General features: G+C 30.8%; 1 protein-coding gene across 1 annotated transcript in view; it reads right to left on the bottom strand.

Annotated features, from left to right (window-relative positions):
- The window catches only part of mRRF1 (mitochondrial ribosome recycling factor 1), a 33,839-nt gene that overhangs the window by 864 nt on the left and 6,170 nt on the right, over window positions 1-26,805 (bottom strand). The window contains exons 3-6 of the mRNA XM_085813680.1: window positions 21,734-21,877; window positions 17,749-17,867; window positions 5,062-5,153; window positions 1,659-1,815 (exon numbers count right to left, since the gene is read on the bottom strand). Coding sequence (XP_085669806.1) covers window positions 1,659-1,815; window positions 5,062-5,153; window positions 17,749-17,867; window positions 21,734-21,877 — 512 coding nt within the window. The remainder of the gene's footprint in view (window positions 1-1,658; window positions 1,816-5,061; window positions 5,154-17,748; window positions 17,868-21,733; window positions 21,878-26,805) is intronic.

Here is a 26,805-nt window from a genome sequence, read left to right as displayed (position 1 = left end):
ACAGCAGTATAATATCTCAAATGTATGTTGGTGACATTGTGAAATCTATTTTATTCATATGCCATCATACCATCTACGTACCATTTACTAACAAGACAATGGCAAACACATACTTGGTTTGGTTTGGGCAAAACTTTGGAGGGCTTTCTAAGGGAAACTTACTTATATCTACTTTACACATAGAAAAACCATGAAAACACTCGTGCAGCTACCCGATCATCTGGAATCAAACCTAGGTCGAACTACCAATGTTCTGCAAATTCACCACTTGGCTGCTAATGGGCTCCAAAGACACCCAAGACTTTCTCAGGACAAAATTATTAATAATGCAATCTCAAAACGTTAGGATATCGTATAATATTTCAAAAAAGAGTTTACCAGTAAAAATTTCAAAAATGTTAAATTGAACTAAAGACCAAAATTATTATAAGTGTGGTTACGCAGTTATACATGCAGTTTACTAACCAATAACTAAGTAAAAATTATAAACAAAAGATTTTATCCTTTGCTAAATAGCAATATTCTGAGAACTGGCTACAAACAAAACAAAGGAACATTGAAGACCTTATGTTTACACAGTGCTAAAATCTGAAGGGTTTCAGATTTTCAACGACGTCCAAAGCCCGCTTTTTAACGTTTTGTGTGCTACCTTTATTTATTAAATATCATGTTCTTTGAACTTAAACCATAAAATTCAGTTCAGTAGCAATGTCTCAAAATAATTTTAAAATGAACAAATCTTTAGATTTTCCGATACCGATACCCAGTTCCGAGCCCGCTGGAGATAAAAAGCCCCCCCCCAGTGGAGTGTTGCCATTGCTCGCTTTTAAATCGTTGGGTTTGTTACTAAAAAATTCATTAAAGTTTTACAAAATATGAAACCGATAATAAAACAAATTCTAAATTTCAAATTTGGTCTTCCACTTGGCCATATTCGTAGGAGGATTACGTCATTCAAAATTCGATGGCTCTATGTACCATTGTTTTATCAAAATGCGAGAAATATACATACATTTATGCAGATTTTTCATTATTTAATTTCTTCAAATATAATGCAGGACTCTAACATTTGGTGGCAACAGTTTGAAAAGTGAAACGGACATTTATAGTGATTCAACACAAAATCACAACACGAAAACAATCCTTCAAGGACAAAGCCCCTTTGAACTAAAAATTCATTTCCCACATTTTATTTTTGTAGATGGGGGAACTACATAGAAAGAAAATTTTAAAAATAGCATGTTATCAACTTTCTACTGAATACAAAGAAATGGCATGGGCAGAACAAACTTTTTTACTACATTTTTTTAAACTATAATAAAATATCAAATTTATCAAAAAGGCAACATAAATTTCAGCATGAGACACTGAGATTATTGCTTATGATAATTAAATTTTAATGGTGATCATTAGTAATTCAAATGATGTTTTTCTAAGAAAATGTGGAATTTTAAAATTGTAAAACATCAAAATGAAATCTGCAAAACATATTTTATAAAAAATTTAGTATTTAAACTGCAACACAAAAAACAGTTTTTCATATTTATTGAAAGGGGTGGAAGGGATATTTTCACCAACTTAAAAAACTGCTTCCAGTTGTTTTACGAGACTTGAGAATAGAAATATACCATTTACTTAATTCAAAAAATTTATTTTACCTGATGGGTAGCATTGAATATTAAATCTTCAGACAAATCTGTTTTATTCTTAGCTTCTTTTACATATTGATTTTGTATGGATCTAACTTCCTCTTTTGCTTTCACAGCTAAAGCCTTAGCATTCTTAGCCAAATTCTCACGGTGCTCTCTTGATAGCCTGCAATTTTAAAATTTAGATAAAATACAGGGTGCCACCCATTTAACTGCCGAATGGCTGCAGCTACAGTCGTAAAAAAGTGTCCAGGAACAGTAAGGTGGCTATGGTCTTGTAAATGAGACTACTTACAACGTCACCACATAGAAAACAGTGGAGTTAGCATTCCTTTCTTGAAAATGATAGGAGAAAAAAGTGCGTTACAAAGTTCTACAGCATCATCGACTGAGTACAAAAAGACACTTCGTGGGCATAAATATTAAGAACAAATCCTTTTAAATGTGCATTTGTTTATTCGTAATTTCCTATATGGCAGTGTGACGAAATGATCTTAGAAAAAAAAAAAAATAGTTATCATTAAATACCTTTATTTTCTATGTTTGGACATCTCTCCATCAGCTGAAATGCACATCTGAACCCTTGTCAGAACATCATGTTGCACAGCTGTAGCATAGCAGGTGATACGTTTGCACAAGCATCTGTAATATGCCACTGATGGTTCTGCAATGTTTGCGAAGAATTTGCATACATCTGCTGTATGAGATATACTCATTGGAAAAAGTCCCCTGAGTTAGGTAAATGTGGAGGCCGTTCTTCGAAACCATCATATTCCATTATTCGTTCTCCGAATTCCTCCATCAGGTACTGCTTCACTGGTGATGTCTTGTGTGCATGTGTGTCGTCATGATGGAATCATCCATTCCCCCTTTTTTTTGTTTTTTTTATTTAATTACAGGAAAGCACACAAGGACTTTTTCCCTAAATGAAGGGATACCTTCACAGAGAACTTTCTAATGAAAACTGGTTCGTATCCACATTACACAAGGGGAAAACCATAAAAATGTTCATGCAGCTAGCCTGTTCACTGGTACTCGAACCCCAGACCGAACTACCAGTGTTCAGTGATGTTAGTGCTCGGCTGCTGCTGGGCATCCATCCATTCTGGAATTAAAGCTACAACAAGTTTTCAACAAAATCGGGTATTACAAGCCTTACAGAAGTTCTAAATATGGTGCAGCCGTAAATATAGCAAACATTAATTGAAAATGATATTTGATGTCAAACATCGACAGAACACGATGGATTTTTCAGTGCCTAGTAATTGGTGTTTTGCCTACTGCATATTTCATTCCATGAAAAGCATGCCTAATCTGTCCACATTATATCTGCCAAGAATGGTGGTTGAACCTCTTTATGGCTCATGACAAATTAGCACTATGTGAAATGTCTCTCGGCATCCCCTTCCAGTTATGCCTAATGAGGTATTAGCCAGTATGGATAAACACCTAATTCGTTTAGGATTTTCTGATGCTGTTGTTAGGATGTTTGATGGTGTATGATAATACATCTTCCAGTTGAACTTTCCGCCCTACCTTAGCTGGTTTACCAGATTGAAGTCGGCTAGTCAGCAGCCTGTCTCCATTGAATGTTTCACAACCTATAGGATAATTTTGTGTGAAGGATGCGGACCTGCAGGAAACAACTGCCAACACAATCGCACTGCCAATCTTGCATCCACATTCATCCTAAAGTATAACTATCTCACAACAATCTTTTTTGAAACACGCTCCATGATCATGATCATCTACATACAACCTTGATGACAGATCTCTTTTCTAACTGCCTCAGGTGACAGGTGTGACATTACATCCACTTTTTGCATAATGCATAAATTTTACATACCAAGCTCCAATTGCGTTGAGTTGACGTGTTTTGTGACATGATTGTGCACTATCTGCATAATGTCTACTCTATTTGTAAAGACAACCAGTACAAGGGTGCACTCTGTAGGGTTTGAGCCACACACTTCAGGATTGTGAATTACAAGTGATACCACTAGGCTGCAATGTGGGCTCGTTTTTCGTTTGAAAAATAATCTTTTCTCTTTTTGTTCAAGTTTTTCGTCACAGTTTTAGAAATTGTGAAGAAACAAATGTGCGCTTTCAGCATTCATGTCCACAAGGTATCTTTTTGTACTAAATCGATGATGTTCTACAACTTTATAATTCACTTTTTCTTCTGACCTCGTACCATTTTTGAGATAACTCCACCATTTCCCACCACCAGATGGTGTTTTAAGTGGTCTCATCTAGTAGCGCATAGCCATTTTACTATACCTAGATGACTTTTATGATTATAGCTGCAGCTGTTCAGTAGTTAAATGGGTGGTACCGGACTTAAGTGGGCATTTCGTAAAAAGTTTATATAAATTTAATCAATATATCATTCCCATAATTTTATGTACAACTTTATTAAAGTAAAGATAAAATGAATGCATTTCTTATGAAGCATCACAAAACATCAGAAAATCAATTAACCCTTTCTGGCATGCTACCTTTTAAAGTTGGAGTTTTGATAAAAAAAGGGGGGTAGGCAGTCTAATTAGGCCTAGAGAATTACACAAGTAAAATTTTGTGACGATAGCACTTATCGTTTAATTCTGTGGGTGTGCCCACTGTGCCCAAAGTGGGCACACTGATTGAATAGAGCTTTGAAAAGAGTGCTGAAACGAGCATTGTTATCAATGAACTGACCGATGAGATGCAGAGAAACAAAGAATACAGATTCTCAGCTGTCCTTGCCCAGTCTGGACACACTTAGGGTTCGCCGTTTGATTTTAGGCAAGAAGTAAAAATTTAAAACTAATATAGAATAAGGGGATTAGTATACAGCCAAAAAAATTACAGAGAAATTTCCTTTCAAACAATTCTCTTTATACCCTAAAAAAAATCTGGAAGATTTCTTTGAAAAATGACGATCTTAAAAAACTAAACATGGCTAAAATATATGGACTGATTTGTGCTGAGCTGCCATCTACTATAAATAAAGAAGGTTCAGAGTAACCTATAGTAATCTATAAATCCTTTTTCATTCAATTTTTCTGTGCGTACAGAAGGAAATTTTTAGGTGTGCCGCAAAGGGTTAATTCTACACAATTCCATTCAAAGTAAACAGTGTGTAACATAATTAAACATAAATAAAAGTGTAACATATTTACTTAAATGTGCTTTTTTTAATAATATCCAATAACATTCCAATTCTAGGTAAGTTTTATAGTTAATTAATATTGATAGAACTGAAGATGTCTGAAATCTCACAGTGCCAACATTTTCTTCATTATGAAAACATGGTGTAAATATTTACAAACTATTGAGTGAAATATAAACTTTAATCATTATATTTCAGCAAATATTCTACACAATAAAAATGATTAATTAACAGATAAAGCAAAATTATAATAATTCTTACTTTGGAATTGACAGATAAATCATAGTTCCTTCCTGCTGTGGATTCATCCCACTTCCTGAGTCAGTAATAGCTTGAATTGCTGGTTTTAACCCCTAGAATAAATATTTAACAGTCTTGAAATTTTTCTTTATTGTTATGATTATTAATAAGATAATATATCTAACACAGACTTTTATATTTTAACTCCAGGTGTGTGAATTATCAGATTTCCTACACAGTTGAAATCTGATGATTCACACACCTCAAGATCAAGAGTTGTATGGATTAGAAAATTTTGTGGGTTATAGGTCATGTCTTTCTATATTTTATTTACATTTTCCTCTTCTAATACTTACATGACACATGGAGAAATTATACTTTAGAAATGCTTTAATCAGGATTTAATGAAGACAAAATTATTCTATTTTTAAATATATTTATACATCAAGAAAATTTCAATACAAAGGGAAATATTGTTGGGAGAAAAGGGATAAATGATACAGACTTTTTTTTTGAAGAAATTAAGAACCTTTTGGGGGAAAAAAAAAAGCATTGAAATATTTTATGTAAATATAGATATATAAATAAAAATTGGACATTCACCTACAGAATTACTTTTTAAATAACATTTATGGTCTCTAATGGAAGAAAAACTAGATAAAATAAATAAATGTATTGTTTACAGAAACAGAATAATTTTTCCTAAATTGAATCCTTACGATAAAACTACCATTATATTGTGTGCATGTGGTGTTGGATTAATAGCACAACTACCAGCTTTCACAAAGTTCTTAGCATTGAAATTTGAATTTATTAAAAGAAATATCAGTTGAATAGCTTACTTTGGCCTATAGGGTTGGATTGACAGACACAGATTACTTTGTTTTTTCTAAGATTATTTTAAGTTTTAAAATTTTAATTTGTGTCTTTATTGGTTCAAAAACAGACCTATTATTTACTTCTTTCATTCCACAAACCACCTGATGATGATGTGGTGATAGATATAAATTTCTTTTTTCCCCCCTCATTTTTGGTTTTGGCATGTTCTGGCCTCATTTTCTTGCAGTTTGCCACTGTGCTTCTGGTTTTTGGTTCCTTCATTTTTTGCATATGTTTGTTCAAAATTGAATATGGGATGAATTTTAAACATATTATTTTTTAATTTGATCTGCATTATTATGACCACTTGCTGCTGCTTTCAGTGTGCAACTGGATTTGGTTTTGAACTGCTTTTGACTCTGTATTTTTTCATTTTACACACACACACACACATATATATGTCATATTTTTAATGCATAGTCAAGTGGAAAGACTAACAGATGACGTCGACACAAATTAAATTTGAAAAAGTCCCAATCTTGACTTTCACACACCTAAAACCATCTTAAGTAGATATTTATCCAATCGTAATGAATTACGATAATTTCTTATATACACAGATTAACAGGGATATGATGTCATTTTAGAATAATAAAAAGACAGCCAGAGCAGTGGGAATATCTTAGCAGTGGCAAAGATAGGAAAAGGAATGATGTAGCTTATTGTGCCAAGAGTATTTATACCAAATCTAATGTAAAAGTACATGTAAAAGTTTGATGTAAAAATTTTGCTAGTCCTCAAAACTTTGAGAGTGCTATATGAAGAAAATGAAAACTTTTCTTTTCCTTTCTGAATAGCTATGTGTCATTCCAAAGCTTACAATGCACTTCACCTTATGATGGATTACTATCAAACATAAACTGAGTATAATGCAAAGAATCTATTAATTTTAGAAGTGTTATGTGATATAGCACATTCCCAATAATACAAGGTTGCCACTCAAACAGGAGAATGAAATTCCCTGACTTTTCCAGGTTTTCCAGGTGTGTTTCAAGAAAATTCCAGTCTATCCGCGTAATGTACGTTGGCTGTGCTAAGAGGTAAATTAATTATGGTATTACTTGTATTGTGTAGCAAATTCACTTAATTATTCAATAACTCCCAGAGGACATTTATTCTTAATTATACTTGGTATACTTTGTTTGATAATTTTGTTTAGTTTTCCACTTAAGAAACTTAATAAAAGTTAAGATATATATATTGGATAACAAATGTATGTTTTATTTAATTATTACTCATGATCATCACCAGTTCAACACGAGGCTAATCCGGTCCTTATAAATCACAACGCAATGCTAAATAGTTAGGTTAGATTTTAGGTAAATTTAATTTGCGTGAGGATGTTCTTAAAAGGCACCTTAACACTTGAAAACACAAATATAATTATAATAGTTGTTGTTTTCTCCACTGAAGATTGAGATTAGAATCTTCCCAATCTGGAATAAAATAAGGCTTTTTTTGCAGACATTCTGCAGCTAAACGAAAGAAAGAAATCTATTTTAATAAATTGAGCTATTTTATATTTATTTCGTAGCATATATAAGGAAAAATATGTGCATTAAATTTCGTGATGGTATGTCATCATACTGCTATAATTAATTTCAGGATTATGCCAGAGAAAATTTCCTGAAATTTGGAAATATTATTTACTAATAATAAATAAATTTGGAGGGAAGAAGCAACATTAAATTATATGAATAACATAAAAATAATTACTTAAAAATTGAATTAGAATAATCAACGATATTTTAGCGAATGTAGTTATATTACATGGGTAGCCTAGATGACTGATACTATTTTTTTTATTTTACTGCAAAAAGGCAAGGTATTTATTATTAAAAAAAAAAAAAAAAAAAAAAAAAAAAAAAAAAAAAAAAAAGTTTAAAAAGATTTTTTTTTCTTGGATTTTTCGCAATAATTTTAAAAACGGATTTTCGTAGTTTTTTTTTCCCCTGAAAATAACTAATCCATGAATTAATTTACTTGCGCCAAAAAATATTTTCTTTTCCTTTAGAGTTTAACCACTTAAGCTAAGACTAAACTTCACGGTTAAGGTGCCGTGCGCTACAATATAACAAGCCGTAAAGTGTCTCATTTACGCCACTCCGCATCTGCGAGTGCAATCCAGAGCTGTAACTCGAGAAATAAACAATCTCGTTGTTAGGCGACGTGTACACCACGTTATTTTCATTTTTGCGATAAATGCTTATCGACGTGGTGTTCACGTCGCTCGCGGTTTGAGACAAAAGCATCTTGACGTGCGTGGCACGTCTTTTTAGCGCAAGTGGTTAAAGAAATTTTAAACGATATTCATTTTATGAACTCTTGATAACGTGACCTTCGAACTTCGACACCGGTTTCGAGCTTTGGCGACAGATATATCAGACATGCACAGCTGTTTTCCCTCTATGATGGAACAGAGCCACAGCCACGTCTGTTGCAGAGAGGTTTTCCTTCTTTACAATACATATTCTTTGATTCTAACCTCCATGGTACCGTATACTAGGATTAAACCCATTTTGTTTTATACGAGAACAGGTACTTTCTTTAGTTCATGCATTGCACATGCGATTCTCGAAAATATTGGAAACCAAAAGTTGCGGGAAAGTTGCTTTGCCTTTCTAAAAGACAATCAAATTGGAACTGCGAAAATTGGCTCTATGCCAGCTACCCGAATGACACTCACGTGATACATAATTCGCGAAAAAAGTTACCTCTTCCGACGTCGGCGCAAAAATCGCTTTTTTTGGCGGGATCGTTGTATGAACTTCCCTGACTTTTCCAGATTTTGACAAAAATACTTAAAATTCCCTGACTTTTCCCTGAATATTTTGGTCAATTTTCGAATTCCCTGACTTTTCCCGGTTCTCCAGGTAGCGTGGCAACCCTGATAATACCACTGGGGGGGGGGAAGCATTACCTTTAAACTACTATTAGTGGTTTTAATTAACAGGATTTTGTGCCTTAATTTATATTTAATGTTATTAATATGATCAAAAATATTATGAGATGCTTAATGAAATTCTTAATTATTCTTAGGTTGGTTTGATTTATTTAATTATGGCAAAGCACTTGAAGGCTATCTGCTTCAGTTATCCTTAGGTAATAAAAGTACAGTAACTATTGCCAAAATAAGCCTAGTCTCAAAAACTATTAATTAATATTAAAGTCATTTTTTGAAAACAACAATTACCTAAGCCACTCCTAGTTTTAATTGTTTTGGATAACTGAAATTCTATTATATAAGGTAGTATAATTTTAAAAATAAAAAAAAATTAAAAGAATTAGAAAATACACTGCTAAAGATGTTTTTAACATTCAGTTTATTGTATGATTTACAAACAAAAATAAAATTCTAATTTAATAATTTTGCTAGCTAATCATTAAAAATTTTTAATAACTCATAAAAAGACTGCAAGCCAAATTTATTTTTCAATTTTTCAAGGTTAAAAAAAGTGCCCTGTAACTTAAACTTGGCATTATTAATTTCTTATTTTATTTCTGTGGTCAGTTTATATTAAACTAAATTTAATACTAAAAAATAAGTAAAAAAATGGCCTAATGTATGGCAGGAATAAATACTGCTGCTAAAAGGAAAGACTTAGCAAACAATTCCAGTCTGATGAGCTTCGTAAAATAAGAAATTAAACTCTAATCAAAAAAAGGGTCAACTGACTTTCCTCCTAAAAGAAAAAAAAAAAAAAAAAAAAAAGGGCTAAAGAAATTTTTAAGTTTATGAATCATTTTCATGAGCATCATCTACCTTTTATTTTGAATTATTCATAAGCATTATCTAATTTTTTCTTCTTTATCCTGTTAAGCTAATGGGAGAAAACAATGCATTGGAATGAAAAGCACGTCAATTTTAACAATGTCAGGTTTCCACAGTCAAATTTTCTGGAAAATCCAAGAACTAGAGGTGGATATTTGTAACATTTGGATATTTTATAATTACAAAGGAATTCTGATCAAGAAATATGATTTTGGTTTTATTCCAACTCTTCAAAAATGAGCGAAGTTTATGAATTGTATTAAAAGACTGCAAGCCAAACTTATTTCGCTTGCAGTGAACTGATTAAGCCAAACAAATCTGCTAATTAATAAAATTTCTGCTAGGTATGTAAAAGTTTAAAACGTGGACATGAATATTTCTTTTTATATCAAGAAACACAATAATCATCAAAGGCAAACAGTTTTAGGTTACTCACTCAAATAAAAGATGAAGTCTTTTTTTTATTTTCCCTTCAAATTTATTTTTTGAACAAGCCCCCCTTTTTTTGAAGTAGGGGCAAAAGATATCACATGGAAATTAAAAAACACATTTCAGAAATTTAACAATCAATGTTAAATTATCAAAAAAATTTAACAGACAATGTTAAAATATCAATCATGGCACTTGTATAATAACCAAGAGTGAATATTTAAGGCTGCAGGTTTAGTACCATAATTTATTTATGTAATTAAGATAATTTATTCATGTAGTATATTTTAAGATTTAATGAATATACTTTGCAGAGCAGAAAGATAAATATTTTTAAAATTCAAAATAAAAATTAAATAACAATTAAAACCTGAGCAATACTTCCTTGTCATACTGGCCACCATGCTTAGTCACAATTGGCAAACTTAATCGGCCAATGTGTAACATGAAAATTTCGGATGTTCCCCAAATCTGCTTTAACAAGAAAAAGCCACTGAGCTAATTGAAGCAGCAAAAATAAAAAGAAAATTATACATCCTTTTGGGACTTATTTTAGCTTTTAAAGAACTATACTCTTCAGATTTAAATGTTTATGCATTGAAAATTAAAGAACATCTTGTGAGGACTAGTAAAAATTCAAGCAAATATTTTTTTAAAATTCATACTAGTAAAATATAGACTAGTTATTCATTCACTATTAACAGAGGAAACTAAATCATCATATAACAATGAAATAACTGATAGTACAATGGCCAGCTGCATGCACAATGTGCTCTCTCATACAAACACTTTTCCTTATCACGTGCAAAAACTTTGGATAATAATAAGTCAATACACATAATTTGGAATAGTTATAAATATCTAAAATTTTTTGTCATCTTTATTATTTCTTTTCTTGGCAGGCATGAAATTTAATATAAATCAAGGCTGTTTTCTGGTTTTTTTTTTTTTTTTTTAATTAATTATATATTTTCTGTTTTATTGAAAAAATTTCTGTAAAAATGATTGCAACAAAGTAGTTGCATGGTTAAAAATAAAATTCATATAAAATTAAAAATGTAGTGTGCCTTTTTTAAACTTACAAATTACACCCACTGAAATTATGTGTGTTGTATTATATATAATTTGAAATTGCAAAAAGCGATTAAAATTCTTGTGTTATTTAAAAGCTGTTGTTAAACATCTGAATAGTAATAAATGTAGATGAGGAAAACAAAATAAAATCGCCTCACATTTCAGAACTAGAAAATAAGAATACTGAGCCATATGGCAAGGGGTTAAAATTTGCTTGTTTTGGAAAACATTATTCAAAGCATTTTTTGGCAAAAAAATAAATAAAATAAAATAAAAATCATTTATTAAAAAAGTTCCAAAAATGAACTCATGTAAGTATTCAAACACTTGGAACAAACAAGCTATATTTTATAAAAACAAATTCAATACATTTTTGGGATATCCTTTAGCTAAAATTACATTTTCTATATACTTTGACCCAGCTTTAACTAATTTTTTTCATGTAAAAATGTTCTATTTTGTGATAATTCTCGAAAAGAATTGCTTTTAGTACAGCTTCCAAAGAGATATCATGTTTCCTTATTCTTTTTCCATTTCATTCCATATATGCTTGTTAGGATTTAAGTCAAAAAAATATGGAGGATTTTCGACAATTGGGTGCAGTTGTACAATAAACACAAGTGAACATTAAGGCTGTAGATTTAATATTGTTACCCTATAGAAACTGAATATATTTTGCATTTGAAGTTTCTTGCATATGCTTTCAGGTTTCCTTGAAGAATATTTATACTCATCCATATTATTTTCTATAATAAGGTAAATTTTCAGTCCCGGAGGCAATGACTCATACCCAAATTACTCAGATGGAAAGAAAATTTCAGTTTCACTTTTTTATTTCATTATATTATATTTTGCTAAACAAGGTAAATAAAGCAGCTGGGGCTTATGTGAAATTTATGGTGTTGATTGCTTAAACAGAATACATGCATCAGAATTAGTTTAAAAATTTTAATTCTGGTGGTTTTTCAACTGAAGATGACCAACATTCTGGCCGACTTCTGAAGTTGATGATGAAATAATTGAAACCATAATTGAATCGAATTGTGATATAACTGCGTGAGAGATTAAAAAAAAAAGGCTAAATATTTATTACAATACTACATAAGATGTCTTGGACTCATTAAGAAGCTTCAAATTTGAATTCCCCATGATGTGTAAGAAATACACTTAACACAACAAATCAATATTTGCGATCCACAATTCAAATGTAATGAAATCGACCCATTTTTGAAACAAATAATCATTGGTGATTCAAAATGGATCATCTACAATAACATTAATAGAAAAAGATCAGGGCCCAAGCATGATGAGTCAGCATAAATCCTATCATCAAAAAAGATCAGGGTCCAAGCATGATGAATCAGAATAAATTGTATCAAAAGCTAAACTGCATCAGAAAAAGATCATGCTGTCAATTCAGTGGAATTACAAAGGTGTTACGTTTAAGCTGCTTCCAAGCAACCAAACAATTGATTCAGATGTTTACTACTGCCAACAACTTGCAAAAGTGGAAGAAGCAATTCAGAAGAGAAGAGTCAGAATTGGCCAATTGCAAAGGCATTGTGTTCCACCATGACAATGCGAGGCTTCACGCATCTTTCCCAATACATATGAAATTACTGGAGCTTGGATGGGAGTGACGTCGCATACCCCTTAGAGAACCTGACCTTGTATTATCGAATTATCATTTATTTCAAAGTTTATAAAACTTCTTAAATTGTAACAATTTCAGTAATAAAATCAAATTGCAATTGGTTGAGTTTTTTGCTAATAAAGACCATAAGTTCTATGAGTGCAGAATCATGAAGTTACCAGAAAGACGACAAAAGGTCATTGAATGGAATGGAAGCTATTTGACTGATTAATTTTTTGTATAGAAAGAAAACTGAGTTTTAACTCATGCTCAAAACCTGAAATTACATTTTTGCCAACCCAATATTATGCCTCCACCCTTATGTTTAACAACAGGCAAGCAGATTTTCAGATTTAATTTTTTATTGAACATTTTGCTAATTTTCACACAGCAATTCATTCATCGGACCTAAATGTTATAAATTATGACTCTTTTCCATATAAAACATTGCTTTAATATGCTAAATCTTTGTTTATCATACATTTTGCGAATGCCAAAAATACTTTCCTTTCTTTCTCATTGACAATGAATTTCCTTATTAGCCACTGTATCCATGCACTCTAATGATTCTTCTAAGAGTTTCAGAGTTAACTTCTATTGTAAATTGTTCTTCTAACACAGCTGTAAGTTTAACTACATTAATATTTGAGTTTTGTTTGACTTTTTGCAGACTTTTCTGCATTTTCAACAGTTTCACACAATTTCCAAAGTTTCATAGCACCAAAGATGAAGAGTTAAATTTCTAATAGATCTTGTTAGTTTGAAGTGTCCCGTAATGTTCACTTCAGATGTGGAACTTTTAATATATTTTGCTAAACAAGTGATTATTTCCAAATGTGGACAATAATTGTGATGTAATTTCATTTAAAACAAAAAATTATGACAATAAACTTCATCTGTTATAATATCTCAACAAAAGTTTCAAATGTCCAAATTATTATGCGAATTACTGATTAATACATTTTGAATAAACTGTTTTGTTATAAAGAATATTTTGATGATATTTATTGCGTAACAAGCATGACTTATAACAGAGGAAAAATATCTTCATTCTTAATTCATTAAAAATATTCTATGTTTGAATACTTAGTACAATATCTATACAAATAAATTCCAAAAATACAAACAACCAAGAAAAAATGTGAGGCAGTGTATTTATTTTTTAAGTGGCACCAATAAAACATTATTTTTAAATGTGAAAATAAATAAAATAATTTAAAATACATAAATGAAAATGGTTACATTAATTAATTTAATAAGCTATTAAATTTGAATTCTTTCCAATTTTACAAAGTAAGAGTAGCCCTTTAAAGGGCTGTTTTTATGGGTCATTCAGCAATATACACGTGGTATCCGTAAGTGCAACACAACCACCAGAGGGTCTCACCGATGCGCCAGGAGTGAGAGCAAGGTGAAAGAGGAGTATGACATAGAGAGTCTTCGATACCATGCGAAGGTTGTAAGATGTCTCCGGAAAAATAATGAACTGTATGCTTCCACGAAGAGGTGGTAAATTGAGCTGCATAATACGACAGCAAGTGCGAGTAGGCACTAAGCTGCTATGTTATAGGATTGGTAAACCTATCCAGAATCCTGTTTATATTCAACAGCACTTGTATTTAATTCAATCTGTACCTTCTTCTGATTTTCTTTATTAAATGTTCTATGGTGTGGAAAACGTTGAAATTGTTATTTAGCATCTTCAACTCCCCTACTACATACATTACAAATGTCACATAGCATAGCCAAAAAACAGTCATCACTTTTCTTACTGGATCTCCACTATACTTCAACACGATAACATGAATGAATTTACAGTGTAATACTCTGCAATGTTGTGTAGAAGCTTTAGCTTCAAAATCCACCAGCCTGATCAAGTTGTTTAGCATTAGTGTTATCTTCAGGTCAGATAAAGTTTTTTGCTGGCTTAAGATTCGATGATCATATTCTAATCCACCCAGCCCTTTAAAAGAAGGCGGATGCATCACTCTAATAATAAATAAATAAACTTAAAAGTGGCAGATTGCATACTATATCCATGGTTGTCATGCTACCTGGAAAACATGGAAAAGTCAGGGAATTAAAATATTTTAACTAAAATCTGGAAGTCATGGAATTTCATATGGTAATCTCCAAAAAAGTGATTTTTTCACCAACACTGGAAGCAGATCACTTTCTTGGCTAATTATGTATCACAAGAGCATCTGACCGGGGATGCAGATGAAGAGGTTACTGTATACACTGTTTTGAAAGTGAAGGGATTAAATCCACAGTTGCATGTAAATCACAAAGTACAATTTACAGAATTGTTATTCAGTGTTCTGTACAATGTACAGAATTGTGTTTGGAAAGACACTTTTGTTAACTATGCTGCAATTCAACTTGATCTTTTTTATAAGGATCTGATTAATAATTCAGAATTTGAAGAATTTTAAATTGTTGTATAACTAGTTCTAATTTTATCATATGGCAATAAAACAGTAGAAAGTAGTTTCTCAGTTAATAATGTTATGTTTATGGGGAAACATTCGGAGGTGTGGATGAATATTAATGTAACTCCTAACATGTTACGATATGCCAGATCTGCTCGTGGTGCATATCATCACACACTTGAAGGTAAAAAAAATTATGTGATAGTGAAGATTAACTGTTGGATAAGAGGAAAGCATGAGCACAGATTAAAACTTTGGAATTAAGAAAAATTGCTAAAATTTTGAATTAATGTTATAAGGAATTTATCTTGCCTTCTTAGCATGCCTTTATGGTATAATGGTCAGCACACTTGGTGCGTAATCGAGAGATCTGAGGTTTGAGTCCCAGCGAGGGCATTGCTCATTTTTCACGAGTCCTGCTTCAAAATAACCTATTTACATTACGACCAAAGGGGCATTTTTTTAACATTTTGTGTATCACCTTTATTTATTAAATATCATGTTCTTCACACTTACATAAAATTCAATTTAACAGCAATATCGTAAAATAATTTTTAAGTGAGCATATCTTTAGAATTTCCGATACACAGTCTCGCATGCTGAAGATAACGTTTTCTTTTCTGTACAGTGTTGCCTTTGCTCGCTTTGAAACAGTGAGTTCGTCATCAAAAATTTGTCAAAGTGTTACAAAATATAAAATAGATAATAAAACAAATTCCACATTAGGGCTTCCAGATTCCCATATTCATTGAAGGATTACGTTATTTAAAATTTGACGGTTCTGTACTGTTGTTGTCAAAATTTGATGGCTCTAGGTACTTTATACTGTTGTTGTTGTACAGTACTGTTTTATCGCAATTCAGGAAATATACACATATTTATGCAGATTCTTCATTATTTAATTTCTTTAAATGTAACACAGGGCGATAATATTTGGTGGCAACACTTTGAAAAGTGAAACAGACATTTAAAGTTTTCAATGCAAAATGCCAAAATGAAATTAATAGCCCTTCTGGGCTAACACCCTTTAGGATAAAAAGAGAAGATATGTTTCTTCAATTGCCTCACATACTGAAGAATTAAAATAAAAGGCTAGCTTTGTATTAATTTTTATTAGCATTTTTTCTATTACTGTTTTGTTTAAATATTCTATATGTCTTTTTTTGGTCTTCAATTCTAATCAAATGTCTGTTTACTTCTTAAAAAAAAAAAAAAAAAAAAAAAAAAAAAAAAAATTAGACTTTTTAGATATTAGCAATTGTTGTAATATTATAATATTACAGAGGCAATTGTTTGGCAATTTTATATTATGTCATAGAATAGATATAACTGCTTCTTCATTGCCATTCTGTAAACAATAACTTCCATTCCATATTTTATTTGTACTACTTTCTAAAGCCCTAAACTATCACTCATGACATAGTTTATCATTATTAATGCTGGGAAAAATACAACGTTTACAAGTTTATACACAGCATTAAAAAAATCAATGAATTTCACTTCGGATTTTGTTTGTTACTTAGATGGAATGAATTGTACGTATTTAATTTCTTCAGCAAATGCATGTTTCTATGCATGTGAAATTAATTTACAGTTATACTTTTAACTAAGTATATTTGTGCTGACATTTTATTATAAGTGTATTTCAATGTCAGTGACTCCAGATGCACAAACAATCACTTCTGTTATTATATATTCTTTTCATGTAATTAAAAAGATAATTTATTTGGACTTGACCAATTTTGTGATACAACAGACTGCTAAACAGAATGTTGGTTTGGTATGTAAATAGCAGGTTTTCTTTGTTTGGAAAAAACTTAATTTAAAAGTTACTGAGGAGAACAACTCCTCTTACAGTTATAATCACAATGCTTTGGGGATTCAAAAGTAAGTTTATTTTTTTAATGCATGTCACATGTAATTGGCAAATTTTTGTGTTTTTAAGTGGTACTAAAATTAGTTTACCCTCAGCACGGCCAATGTGCACTATGCAATTAGATTGGAATTTTCTTAAAACACACCTGGAAAAATCAGGGAATTTTATTCTCCCCTTTCAGTGGCAACCCTGTATATCATTACCAGATATTAATTAATTTCCAATAATTAATGTATGATTTTATTAACATAACAATATTAATAAACCAATGTATCATTTTCCTGTTATAGTATTTTAACAGATTTAAAAACCCTCAAAAGGATAAACCCATTGTACAAATCAATAATCTTTATAATTAACTGCTGGCACCTTTAAGACAAACACCTCGACAAAAGACCAAAATTTTTGAAATATGTGTGCTTGTCTTCAACAAAATTCATTTACACACTTTTTATTTCAAAAGAAAATTATTTACATACATTCTTAATCTTTCCCTTGTACAAAAATAAACAATTAATGATTTACACATATTAAAATAAAGCAAAATAATATAAAAACCAAATTTACCTGAGGAATTTAATATAAAGCAAACTAATGTAAAAACCAAATTTACCTCAGGAAAATCTGACATATTTATAGCAATCAGATTTGGATTTTTCTTTGATATTCGAGCAAGTTCATTCAAAGGAAATTCCTCATTTTCAATCTTAACTAAAAGATTTTCAATGCCACCTAATGATAGAAACAAATAAAGAAAGAAAAATAAAATTTATTTATTATTACAAAAAATTATTATTCATTTTAAATACATACTTGCCAACCTATGACACTCAAAAATCAGGAGATTTTTTTAAGAAATCGGGAGATTTTTCACAATGTTAAAAAGACTTTTTAAATGAGGAAAATATAGTTTTTAATAATGAATTAACTTTAAATAGTAACTAATTCTTAAATGCAAGCAACGCAAAAATACCTTACACATAAAAAACATTTTTATTACTTGCATCGTTTAAGAAAACAAAACAAAACAAAACAAAAAAACCTTTAATCAGTTTTTGTACAAATGGTATAAACAGTGGCAGATTTTGCTTTCTTTAAGAAAGAAACTTCCTAATTTTGTTCATAGCAATTGCCACGTAGGCCTGCTTTCACTAATAAAAGTTTTCTAATGTGTCATCACTAATATTAGATCTAAATTTAGTCCTCGTTTTCGCAACAACACTGAAAATCCTCTCACACTCTGCATTACTATGGGGAACTGTCAAGATGGCCAACATAATTCTAGACAGTTCTCTATATTTTAAAATTCCATCAGCATCTTTCAGTTTTCCAATTAAACTCCACTGGGTGTCAATCCTAGCTGATTTTATAACTTCATCCAAGTTTTCTAATTGTAAACTGCTATTATGCAGCTGTTGGACCTGTTTCAATTTTTCCTCCTTTTTAGAACTCCTTTCAAGATTATAATAAATATCAACAATGTGTTCATCCACATTTATTGGTAAAGAAGCTACTCCTTTTTCAGCTGCTAAATTTAAGAGGTGACAGGTGCACCTCATAATCTGCAAATCTGAATTTTCCTTTCTGAAGATGCCTGCAACACCAGTCTTCAAGCCTACCAATACTGGTGCATTATCGGCACCTAGTGCTAAGCAATTATCCAGAGGGACTGCATTTTCTTTTAAAGTTTTAATAATTAGCTGTGCTATATTAAAGCCTGTCAAATGTCCTTCCAAATTGGGGACAGAAAGTAAACTGCACTCAATTTCTGAAGACTTTGGATTAAAAAAAGAAACAACAATTGGATACAGTTTTGAATCAGTATTATTGCTTCCATCCGTAGAGAGGCAGAATGGAGCTGTTTTAATGCGATCAATAACTGAAGATTTATTTTTCAAATCCATTTCTTTAACAATTGCACCTCTTTTGGTTCTTGCACTTAAGTATTTCTTAGCAATTTCACTATCGGGAAACATTTTTCTAAATAAAGCTGCAGCGTGATCCGATGCATTCAGTCGCAGGTTGTGCTCCAGTAAAAAGGCAGAGAACAGACATTCTGCATTAATAACTTTTTGGTTCTTTGTTTCCGAAGAAAAATTTAATTTTTCTTTCTTTTCTTTTTTTTTTTTTCCAGAACAGCTCATGTTCTCTTGTGTTTTTGTGTACGCACATGTTTGAGAACATCCGTCCTTCCACCATGCGAAATCAAAATATCGCAACGACAGGCGGTACACATCGCAAATTTATTACATTTCGTTGAGGAAATAATGGAAGGAAAGTCAACTGTGTACGATTTTTGAAACGTACACGAGTATTTCACCTTTTTCGCAGACATAACAAAAGATGATAATTTATAAAACTATTTCCCGAAGGCACGTGTACTCACACAACTCAGGACAAAATGACCGAAATAACTGAAGAACATCCAAATAACAGCTTGTTTTGTCCCCATTGACTAATATATGCCAGATGACATGCAGTGGAGCACGATGCCCATTGGAGAACTGGAGAAGGACGTTTCTGGATATGTATATGCTCTCACTCACAAAGCAGAAGTTATCTAATTCGCAAGGTTTTGTTAGATATAATCTAGAGAAAATTCCTTTGCTTGGGACGTCCAAAATCACTTTTTTTGTTCATATAACAAAGTATTAAGCCAAGTTCCATAAAAATTGTGAGAAATTTTAAGAATAAGAAAAAGTCGGGAGAAATATATTGTAAATCGGGTTGGCGGGAGAGCGGTCGAAAATCGGGAGTCTCCCGCCTAAATCGGGAGAGTTGGCAAGTCTGTAGATATATTCCCTTACATAAGTAATCCCAAATAATAAATATTGCTTTTTAGGCACAGTCATAATATAGATGTATATAATAATAAATAACATTAACCATTGTTCAGAAAAAGAATTTAAAGCAATAACATAGATGTATATAATAATAAATAACATTTAAGCAATGTTTAGAAAAAAGAATTTAAAGCAATAAGCCCATATATACATTGAATGTAATTGTGTAAACTACCTATTTTAAACCATTTCTGTAAATATAATAAGCACAGAAATAGTAACAATAATAAAAGAAGTAAGATTTCAAAAAGCCACAACATTTTTTAAAAGCCAAGCTACACAGCATTCAACTAATTGCTCAATAAACCCTAAGTTCTTAATTCAAGCTCAAGAAACCATAAGTTCAGAATTTTAGAATTTTTTTTTCAATGAACATTTAAGCAAATGATAGATATTTAAAGCAACATGCATAGGACTACTATTCAGAACAACACTTGTAACATCTACAATGTGAATATAATAACAATCTCTTTCTGAAGGTGGTGATTACTCGTTCACCCCACTCTTGTAAATGTTATGTTGTTCCGAAAACTTAGTCTTGGAAATGAATACTTTTCACAGAGATAAATATAGTATGGAAGTATAGCACAAGCATATATGAGAAATTCCAAAGTTCACAATCCTGTCTAGCGCAAGACCTAATCTAGCCAGAATGTTTAATATCAACCAGTTTCAGTTTTTCCATTAAACATTTTCGACAAACAAAAATTGATAGCAAACAGTGGGATTTAGTGCTAATGGATCGGATAAGCATTATGTTACAATACAATCACAAAATCTTCACCTCGTATCACACTTTAGATGTTACAAGTGAAAACCTGACCAATTCTCAATAAGCCAGTTTAATTTCTGTCAAGAATGATATAAGTTAACTGGTATTTATTTTCCCCCTTATATTTTGAAATAAATGATTTAAATTTGGTATCTTCTTTCAATAGAGTTGTATGCAGTGGAATATGGAATATTTAAAAAATTATGGGTCCTGATACAAGGAAAATGTATATATGGGCTTGATATGCAACTTTACTTGGAAAGGGATAAACAATGAAAATACAACATGAAGATCACAAGAACTGATTTAGTTTTTTATATGTTATACCTACATCTTACACCTGTTGATTATCTAATTAAATATAAAGCAATCCATTACTTTAAACTTCTAAAGAAATGACTGATACATGTTCAGTGGGATATCTGTGAACTTTCATGATCCACTATATTTCCTATTCGGATGAGATGTTTTACTTTCATATGTTTAAGGAATACCTAAATACATAGGCTTTTATGTCTGAAATGCACTTTTCTCTCCCCAAATCTTACAACATTTTAAATGTAAGCTTTTGATATTCAAGTTGATAATAAATAAGATGATTGTTTTCATAATTTTAGACAAAAAATTTCTTCTTCCATTCATTTGGCTTTTCTACTGTAAACTGCATCTTTTATATGCTCAACTATCTGGAATTTTCACGTATCTGGCCTTTCTTGAGCTTTCTGTAAAATGAAGCTTTTACTGTATTATTCAAAATATTTTTTTTAATAGAAACTTTATATCATACATGATGATGCTGCTATTCAGAAATTAAAATTATACACAATAAAAATAATGTATGCTTATAATAAATTATTATTTCAAATTTTTTTATAACAAAGTACATTTTTTTATATTAAGTATAACAAAGTTTTTAATAACAAATAACAAATTATCCAACAGTTTTCAAATGAAGTTAATTGAATATATTTAAAATATCACACTAGCAGAAGAGCGCAATGAAAGATGTTCGCTAAAATCTTCTTTTAATTTTTCAGTCACTTGTTGTAACCGAGTTCGATATTCAGCAACATCTATAACATCAGCCAGTTCTTCATCAGTCAAATGAGTAGTTTTAGGCTTTCCACCTGTAATACATTTTTTTAAATGCATAAGATTAAAAAAAAATGAGTAAAATAATATATTTAGGTAATAAATATTAAACTATATATAGGTTATTACTAAAAATCATTTTAATAATTTATAAGAAAAGTGCAATAAAAAATATCAAAACAAAACATAAAGAAATACATGGATACAACAATGAAGTTTTTTCTCCACCAGAACTCTGCATGTTGACGTATGCAGTCATTATGTGTCGTGCTGTAGAGACTACTAGGTTTTTGGAAAAGGAAACATGAAATTCAAATGTGCTTTTGCCAGGATTTAAATGATGATGTTTGTTAGTAGCTAGAAGGATACTAACAACTGTAAAATAGCAAGAATTGGTATCGTAAATTTTCTTTCTTAGAGATTTATTACATGCAGTTAACAAAATATGTATAGCTAAAACTCTACAAGAAAGTTTGTTAGAGGAATTTCCATTATAAAGGCAGAGTTTATTTCATATTCACTGCAGCATATTACTACAGTTTGCTATCAATGCAGAATAAAAATTGCTATCAGTGCAGATTTACTATGGTTTAGTTTGAAAATTTTAAAATAAATTTTAATTGATCAAAATAAAAATAAATTCTAAAAGATTACTATACACAATTAATTTTTTTATTTTCTACATTATAAATTTATACACATTACAAACTTAATTATTATATATAAATGAGGAGTTATTTTACTTTATACAGTTAAGTCTCTTTTAGTATAATTTATTTTTAAACTTTTTAAAGTTATGGAATACAGTACATATTTACATTTCTTTCTGAGGTTTCTCCTATTATAAGTATGCACTTACTCTCATGCCATTCATTCTTGAGCTTTGACGGGGAATATGGAAGCATGCCATACTGTAGTCTACTGGACACTTCAAAATCATAGCTACTCTCCCCTCATTGTTTACACACAGGGAATAAATGTATTTTAGAAAATTAGAGAACTAGGCCATCTTCTGAAGCAGTCATTATCATGGTTAAATGGTATGCCAAAAGAGCAAAAAGTAGCTTTGAAGCACCTATTCTAAAGAAACAGACTATACATTATGAAAATATTTCACTGGTTTTCTAACTCATTTTGATGAAGTCACTAAAAATATAGCGGAGTGGTCCAATGCGAACTAGGCATTCGAACTGACATTGGTTCAAACAACATAGTGGAACTTGGACAGCAATTTGGAAAGAAGTGCAAAGTGTTTTCGCTTATAAGGTAAAAGTCAATTTGATTTAACCTATACACCAACCAAATTTTCTTAGATTTCTGAATGAGTCCATTCTTTGCTTTTCACTATTCAAATACTATGTAATTACAATAATATAAAATGACTAAAAAAATTTATTTCATACTTATAGAAACAAAAATATCAATAAAACTGCTTTTCATCTTTTTGGACAGACTGCAGGATAGACAGCAATATTTCACAGTATTTATAAGTTCAAATTTATAACCAAATAACTTGGCTCTATTATTATAAATTTCTAACATAATTTCTGTTAAAGACATATTCATCAACTCATAGTAATGGCACTAAAGGCAGACAATGAAATAATAAAGGAGTTTCATCATGGAGATGATGTTGCCAACTACCATGATGCCTCTATCTCAAATCCTTGCTACTGTTTAAAACTGAATTCACTTACACATTCTGGTGGAGTAGATACAACAGTAAAAGTTTAGGAAATATTTAACTTATTAAAGAATGTATTAACCTTACACAGCGCTCTCAAGATGTTTTTTTAATCAAAAGAAAAAAATTCCTCGTGCACCACAAAGCATCATATGAAGTTTAAAAATGTAAGTAAGGAAACCATATCAACTTTAAATACTACAAATAAATCAAACAAATATGATTTTAAAGTAAAACAAAAAATAAAATTAAATACAAAGAAAATGATTTACAGCATTTAAAATAAGAGTCAACATAGTCATTAAAAGCAAGGTTGGCCGAATTTCAATGAATTTCTTGCATAGTTAAGCAATGGGCAGTCAAAAAGTAAGTGGAAGACACTTTGCTGAATGCCATGACCCATAAGCACAAATTGGAAGATGTCAGCTTAAACAGTTCAAGGTAAACATTAAACTTTTCATGTTCAGACAAAAATTACATAACATTAAAATTGAGCAATAAGTCCTTATTTCTCAGTCTTTCAAAGATAGTGGGAAAGAACCTTTCTGTTATATCTCCCTTATCAGAAGTGATATAATCATAATTCCACTGTTCATTCATTTTAACTTTGAATACTATTTTTAAAGTACAATTTTAGAATATTAACATTAAAACTGTCTTTTCTAGTTGATTTCTTGGTGAGCAAATCAGCTCTCTTGTCTACATTTATCTTTGCGTATTAGAAACAAATATAAAAAAACAATGAAATACCCTTCTCCAGTAGATCCATGAGATATTGCTGTATATTAACAACAATATCATTACACAATGAAGTATTTTTTAGAAACTCCGGAGAAGAAAGAGAATCAGAACACTTAAAATAGCTGGAAACATGTCTATGTTGGCTTAGTATCCACTTAATTATAAAACTAATTCACAGGAATAAATATATCCAATGGTAAAAATTTGGCAAGAGGGAAGGCACCATTATAATTAACAATTCAGTAACCCCTGACAACTCATAGCAGATGATTCATCTTTTTCTGGGACAATCCCCAAGCTCTACTGCCATATGAAATTAAGAGAACAATACCTTGTTTATAAATAATATTGTAACATTCAATTTAACACCTAAACTATTACACACAATTTGATTTAGTGCCTGCTGAAGTCCCTCACACTTATTCGAAATATGCTTTTTCCAGTTAAATCTGCTGTTCAGTAAAACACTGAAATATTTAATTTCATTCATCATTTTAAGGGGATTATCACTAAAAATCAATTTATATCCACTGTAAGAAGTATTTCTTTGGTACTATTATATATGCCCTCAGGTCGCCAAATGTGGCGATATGTGTTCTGCACTGGTTTTTAGCATGATTGCGTGTTCTACGATGGTTTCTATGGCAACCCTTTTTACGTGGAAATTTGGATTTTGCTGTAGCAGTTTTAGTTGTTGGTTGGTTTGAAATGGTTAATGATGAAATGAAAGATGTGTTGGCAAAATTTTAGTCGTGTGCCTGGTACAACTATTTTTCGGATGGCTGGAAATTCTACAAGGGTTTAGGAGAAGAAGGTGTTGAACATTTTTAGTGAAAGACAGTATCAATTTTGTGGATAGTGTATCTGACTGTCATATAAATATGATAGGTATTACGTGGCGGCATGTTAAAGCTATGTTGCCTGCTTATAATCGAAAATGCAGTTTTGAGGTTTATAAGTTTTTCCATCGCATTTCTGAAACTGGAGAAGCAACAAATTTGTGGTGAAATTGTTTTCGTGATGCTTGAAATTGATATTTCTACTGCTTTTGAAGAAGCATTTGTTTATGGTAAGTGCATTTTATTTTATTGTTATTCTTATTTTGTAGAATGTTATGTTCATTGTTCTTTTTAGTATGAATTTCTGTTGTCATTGTTATTTTTTGAATTGTTTGTAATTTATTTTAGTTTATTTTGTTGATTAGTGCGCAAGGCCTAGATTGTGCAATTCGTAGATTTTTTTAAGCAAAATGCTGTGTACATGGTACTTTTTTAAATTTATTGTTGTTATGTTAATCTATTTAAGCGAAGTGTGTGTAATTTGTAGATTCCTTCGCTGCATAGATTGTGGAATTCTGTGATTTTTTTTAAGTTAAAAGCAATCTCTGTGTACATGGATTCTTGTCAAACATTTTTGGTTAGAAACTTTACGTTTTTGCTATCTAAATTTTTTGTTTATGTTTAGGATTTTTAGCTTAAATTGTGTGTTCAAAATGTGGTTTTTGGAGACATTTTAGGCTTAAAGTTTGAAATGCAGACAAAAAATTTAGATAGTAATACGGCAACGTGCAGTTTCTCGCCAAAGATATTTGATGAGAAATTTGTACATAAGATTAGTTCCATTTCTTCTATCAATGAGCATCGTCTTAAATTTTAGACGGTTAAATTTCAGCTTAAAATTTTCAATCACTCACAAATGAAATTTAAAACATTTTGGAGAATACCCAAAAGATCATGGAACTCTAGTTCCTGAAGACAGAGGACATATTGTCAGCATCATTGCTTTTATTATTTAAACATCATTGCTTTTAACAATTGACAAAATCCAAAAACAATTTGCAATCTTGGACAGAAATGAGAAAATTTGGTGAACAGTACTTAATTCAGGAAGATACAAAGGTTTAAGACAGATTTGCAGCACATTTTACACATAAAAAATAATTGAATAGTAGAAAAATGTGTGAAATTAAACATTCAAGTATTCTCACACATTTTAAGACACCACAGACAGAAACTCTTGTCACAGTCCTGAATGGAATAAATATTTGAAAGTGGGAGATTATAATTTCAGGTGGGTAAACATTCTGTGACTTTATAGGAGGATGAGTTTTATGGCATTATACTTATAAAGCTGAATTTCAACTCTATATCTGTTCATATTTATAATATTCATTATTGTCTCTGCAAAAACTTTCAAATTTGAATAATTCCTCTTAAAATTCTTTCTATATTTCTCTCTTGCACTTTGGGTAAGCATACATTCATCAACAAAGTGCCTGGCATCCCCAAGCTTATCACAAATTAAGCATTTATCATTATTCTGTAGATGGAAACAATTAAAATAAATCGGAAAATGCCCATGATTAGTCAGTACCTGATTTATATCAACCTTATTTAAAATATTCATCTTGTTGTTTAACTTTATATTTTTCATTAACTCTTGTTTTCTTATTAGACGACACCCAGCAAAAATTTCCATTCTGTATGAATCCAGTTTTCCATTTCAGCAATGGTCTTTTGTCTTGAATCGTGGATATAA

The sequence above is a fragment of the Stegodyphus dumicola genome, chromosome 1 (assembly GCF_044657685.1).
Source record: "Stegodyphus dumicola isolate Sdum_Otavi_A_Nest chromosome 1, ASM4465768v1".
Taxonomy (NCBI): domain Eukaryota; kingdom Metazoa; phylum Arthropoda; class Arachnida; order Araneae; family Eresidae; genus Stegodyphus; species Stegodyphus dumicola.
This window is presented reverse-complemented; position numbering and strand designations above follow the sequence as displayed.